At 48.5% G+C, this 5,671-nt stretch overlaps 1 protein-coding gene across 3 annotated transcripts in view; it reads right to left on the bottom strand.

Annotated features, from left to right (window-relative positions):
* The window catches only part of LOC107268449 (division abnormally delayed protein), a 24,868-nt gene that overhangs the window by 6,601 nt on the left and 12,596 nt on the right, over positions 1-5,671 (bottom strand). For all 3 annotated transcript variants that reach the window (XM_015741236.2, XM_025085735.1, XM_025085734.1), the window contains one exon: positions 1,443-1,711. In XM_015741236.2, coding sequence (XP_015596722.1) covers positions 1,443-1,711 — 269 coding nt within the window. The remainder of the gene's footprint in view (positions 1-1,442; positions 1,712-5,671) is intronic.

Below are 5,671 nucleotides of genomic sequence, written 5' to 3'. Positions count from 1 at the left end.
AAACCCCCCCCCCCCCCCGATGATCTTCGCAAACAAACGTTCTCCGTCAAGAGCGAGTTATTTGAGTGTGCTTAGAATTTTTCAAGTCTGCTATATCTGCCGCGCGTGCGAGAGAGACGGACTCATTGGCGCTCGCCTGCGTTAGACAAGGAAGGATGTACCCGATCCTCCAATATAATCGCCCAGTGGGTATTGCTCTTTCTCGAGTTGTCTGCGGTTTCATCCTATAGCTTCGGTCGGTCGTAATGTTTAAATGACTTGAGATATCGGAACGACGAGAATTTATCAATTTCTCCGAAAAAAATTAATTCCACGGTACGACACTCTTAAGGAAATTTCTGATATTCGATATCGTTTTAAAGCCATGACTAACTCGAACTGGCAACCCATATGGCATATGCGTCACATTCGAAAAAAGGATTGAACACATTTGTCTCGGGGCCAACAGTATATACTATATTGGTCTCTGTATTTTGTACGTGATCTATATAAAAAAAAAAGTCCCTAATGAGATCTAAAAAAGGATATCCTCGTCGCATATCTTCACGAAATTCATCCACGTACATTCACAAGTCTGTATGTACACGAGTTATATAGGTTATACGGAATTGATAATGATCCCCGAATAAAAAAAGCATATCAGACAGACCCTCGACAGAGACCAAAGATACATTACGTTTCGCGCGACAGTAAAATCCCGCTTGTATGACATGCCATCCGAAAGATTAAAGGAAAGACCTTTCCTCTTTATAAAATCCTGCCTAATTCCATCCCTACCAAGTTCATCCGAGCCCTTGGAGCCACTGGGGTAGCCGTCGAGTAGCGCCATGCGAAGATTGCACGAGTAGCTCCGTACTCCGCTGCTGAAGAGAGACAGGTAGTGGAAAAGCGAGTCATCGGAGAGGGACAGCAAGCTCAGGACGGTGCAGTCGATAGGACGCCGGCGAGCGCCTAGACGCCAGAGAGTCTGGCAACGAGCGAGGAATGGGCGCCGGGACGTCGCCGTTTGGGCTCCAAGCTTTTCGCGAATATCTATACCTATACTGTATGCTGTCAGGACTAGAAAGAGGTACGTAAGTATATATGCTTATGTGTCTACATGCATGTACGTACAACCCACTACCTGCTTTTCTCTGTTTTTCATTTTATGCTTTTTCTCTCTCCCCCTCTCCCTGCACCCTGTATATACATCTATCTCTCTCGCTCTTCCTGAGAATTCTTTCTGGATTCTCTATACTCTGCGTGCCTTCCTAACATTTGCCTAGACGTCCTGGTGTCCCGTTCCGGAGCCTCATTGGTCAGCGTGGCACAGCTGCGATTTACTTGGACAAGTACCCAGTGCCTATGGACACTCCGTAAACCTCTCTTACGCTACAGTGTATATATATATATATATATATATAGATGTATTACAAGATGCATAATATACTACAGAGACTCACTCTCCGATACGCTCTCCGTTCCAGCAGTGCTTATCGGGATACTCCTCGCAGATGGTGTCTGCCAGGTTACCGTAGAAGGTGCGTGATCGCTCGACACTAGCAAGGAAGTTACCTAGCTGCACGTGCAGCTGATTGGGCGGCGTCCTGGGTGTGAAGGGTGACGGTAGCGTGGACGCGTCGACGACGGTCAACGTCGCGGCGCTGCTGTCATCCGAATTTGTCGTCGTGACAGCCGAATTAAGTTCCGCACGGCCGCATGCCGTTCGCACCTGAAACACGCACATTATCGCCAGATAAGAGAAATGTTTGCGTACATGTGATACGAACGAGGCATAAACATATGTTAGATATACAGATGTATGTTTATATGTACATAAACATCTTTTTTTTAAATATTCTTATCACAGTTTGTGGAAATACCTAGTATAGATACTGGGATATTACGTGTAACAAGAAGACGCATGGTTCTCACAATTGGAGCTCAGCGATACATACTAACGTAACGAAGTACCAATTTACGCCGAGGCACTGATAAGAAAATAACCCCCTTTACGTATTTGTACGAGCCGGCTTGCCAGCGAGCCAGGACAGGCGGTATGAAATTATTTAATTAAGATAAGCCTACGCAGGATACAAGACGCATGCGTGTACAAACGCTGAGAATTTAGCCCCGGCTAATGACAATAAACGGCAATTAAAAAGGGAGTCGTGAGAGGACGAAGCGTGATACGAGATTTTTCTCTTTCTTTTTTTCTCACTCGTTCGTTCTACCTCTATTCCTTTTCTCCTCTCTCTCTCTCTCTCTCTCTCTCTCTTTCACACTACAGCCAGGGAATCGCTGCTATCTTCATTATCGACAATTTATCGCTCGCTAACAATAAGTAGTATCAGCCCCTGTCCGATACCATCCAACCGGACACAAAGAGCACTCTCCGAGCCATTCTCTAGGCATCCATCGGAAGTTCAAAACACTTTTCCGTGTATTGATTGTAACCAGGTAGTACGTCGTAGTTACTGACTACCGTCCCCGAGGGTAATAGCCCCCATGTCTGGCCGGCTCTACCGCATGAAGAGTCAGAGTGGGTATCGCGATACCTGATTGTCGCTATACCATAGGAAATCTTACGTTATCCCCGTTGTAACATAATGCTATAGAATGACTGGATACCCCCTTTGGGGGGACGCAGAGTGTTCCTGGTGCGAGGGCCGGTGCACGTTGGCACTATTATATACATTAGCGGCTGAGGAGAGTGTGCGGCGCTGCCGTGACTCAGCGGCATCAACGGCTGCAGAAATCGAAGCTGCAGCAGGTCGTGGAGACCTGGACGATTCTTGGGTCGTTGGTTGGTTGAAAGAAAAATTATCGCTCTGGCAACGAGGCGTTTGCGGTGGTATAGTGTTGACGTTAGGAGGAGGCGATGCTTATGGGAGTGCTGATGATCGGCGCTGGTCTCAGGCTGACAGTGGTGGTAAAAGAGCGTCGGGACGCTGGCTGATCCCGATATAGAACGTAAGGCGGCGACAGCCCGATTACTCACGGGATCAAAGTTCAGCCGTTATTACTTGTGCGGATACATGCACTGGAAGTCTGATGGTAATCGTCCTGAAGGAAGCGAACGTAGACTGGATTAGATTTTATAAGCAGAATCATTATTGGCACGAGGAGTATCGCTTACTTTTCGTTGACCAACGTTGTACCCAGTTCGACTGGTGCTGGATCTCACCAGCTTCGGGACCTGGTGCTGAATTCATTCGCTGGGTCGTTAAGTCAGGGTCGAGGTACTCTGCAAGGAGGTGGCCCTAACCTGAAGAGCCAAGAGAAGGCAGGAGAGTCCACCGCCGGCGCGCCCATCGCATTCCTCGCATCCTTCTCAGGGGGCCACCTCGGCCTTCTTCTTCGACTTCTTTGACTTGAGCCGACTCCTTGCCTCGCCTGAATACTCCGGGTCCTGGGCTCTATTTGCATGGCGCTATACAATGACGGCGTGTCCCACGCGTTTTGAAATTCCACAGGAATTTTATTTGAATGCCGGACGAGGAAGGGAAAAAAAAAAGAAAGAAAGAAAAGTAGTTCCACAATGATATCCAATGACTTTCAAATCGAACACCCGCTTCTTTTTATCCGGATAGAAGACGGGGGGAAGAGTACTGCGGCATCGTCGTATATGAAATACTCGAAAAATTCCATAAATTAAATATCCATCTGATCGCATCTTGCCCGCCAGCAACCAGTAGATTACGGTACTGGTAGCCCATAGAGCCGTTGCTGCTGCCTGGTTGCCCGTAAAAATGCTGGCGCTCAGCTCGTCAATGCATCCAGTCACATGGCAACAGCAATCTCTCTCGCCCTCTCTCGTCCCTCCCATTCAACTATTCTGTATTCCATGTTTGTCCCTCTCTTCTCAGAGGACTCTGAGGCCGCGCTGGGTTGACTCACAGAGAACGGAGTTGGGACCCGATGCGTGCGAGCTTCGTTCAGGTATAACAGGTTCGTCTGGACTCCCTTTGGAGAGAGCTTCTCTCTCTCTTTCTCTCTCTCTCGCCATACACTCGCGCTCCCTCTCACTCGGTTACTCAGCATCCAGATTAGCTCTTCACCCTCGTGAAGGCTGTATGACTGAAAAATTAGGATCTCCGGAATGTCCTTGACTATATTTATTAGGATACTTAAAAACATAATCACACGGCTCGTCGAATCGGCGATCCTAAACACTAAGACGGATATATATATATATGTATAACGGTGCGAATTCACAGTGTGAACGATGCTTAATCCTCCTCGACCAACTCCCCCACCGGTGCCGTTTCTTCCTATCTCTGGCACTTGCACCGCTCTCAGTGCGAGAACAGTCAAGAGAGAGAGAGAGAGAGAGAGAGGGAGAGAGAGAGAGAGAGAGAGAGAGAGAGAGAGAGAGAGAGAGAGAGAGAGAGAGAGAGAGAGAGAGAAGTCGAACTGCATCGGCAAACGAATGCCAAATGCCAAGCGTCAAACGTGTAGACAACAGCGTCAAAATCGAGGGACCGTCAAGATCTTTATATAAATGACCAATGAACGACGAAATTCGCAGGAGAGAATACGTAGCAAGTAATTTCAGAGCCTCTGCCGTTGCTGTCATTGGACCCGTTTGATATATAGTATGATGTATCATATACATAGAGGAGGCGTGCACAGATTCCTATGCCGTCCAGATGGAGAAACAGATATAGATATACAAATGGGAATGCTAGATAGACGTAAAGATAGAGAAATATGGCAGCGGCGTTACCTCGGTCACGGGGGTCATTGATTCTAAGCGGCATTGTGCCAATATTTCTTTTGAACGTGCGTCCCTTGTGTTTTAGTAGCGCGTTGGAAATGCTGGATGAGTATATTGACCGCGTAGGAGGCTGGATCAGCGCCAGAGCGTGGCTGCCATTCGTTGAGTTTGTGTATCCGGGAGAAAAGCCAGGAGGCCGTTCGCGAAGAGGAGTACAGGGCAGCCGTCACGGTGGCTACGTAGAGAGACGTCGGCCACGGGAGTAAGGACAGGCTTGGTTACATTGAGCTTGTCCTTGGGACGATCGATCTTGGCTCGGAATTCCCACTGCGGTCTTACGGCGACACACCGAGGGAATTATTCGCCTTTGGTACAGTTGGAAACTCTGCCGGAAGGATACGTGGCGACACGTGTAGACGAGGGACTTACTTCTGGACTTGGACGTGTACGAAGAGCGAGATTAACTGTTGGAATGAGAATGAAACTAGAAGAGGAGAGTACAAATCGAACGAGAGCGAGAGAAAGAGATAGCGAGACCTAAGTGATCCGACCGAATTCCTGGGTATAATTTTATCGGATCTTGAGCGTGGTGACGTGGAGGGTGGTACTCCCGCGTTCTTTTATTCTTGTTCTGTCTGTTTGCAATGGCCGCGAGAGAGGATGCTGCGTGGAGCTGAGAAACAAGACGAGACGTAAGAGACTTAAAGAGAGAGAGAGAGAGAGAGAGAGCAAGAAAGACAGTGTGTGTGTTAAAGCGGTAGAGGGAGAGCTTGTGGCAAAGAGAATGCGACGTGAAGAAGAGGCGCATGGTAACGGGCGACGTAGCACGGATGGTATGGATGGCGAGGATGGCGAAGATGCCTTGATAGCCTCTGCATTCCCGAGGTTCGTAACATGCAAAACCACAGCAGCGCCCTTAGAGCGAACGAGTCTTCGACCTGAGTCACTCATGCCGCCGCCCCCCCCCCCCCC

Source organism: Cephus cinctus, unplaced genomic scaffold (genome assembly GCF_000341935.2).
Source record: "Cephus cinctus unplaced genomic scaffold, Ccin1 Ccin1_scaffold0564, whole genome shotgun sequence".
In the NCBI taxonomy this organism is placed as follows: domain Eukaryota; kingdom Metazoa; phylum Arthropoda; class Insecta; order Hymenoptera; family Cephidae; genus Cephus; species Cephus cinctus.
This window is presented reverse-complemented; position numbering and strand designations above follow the sequence as displayed.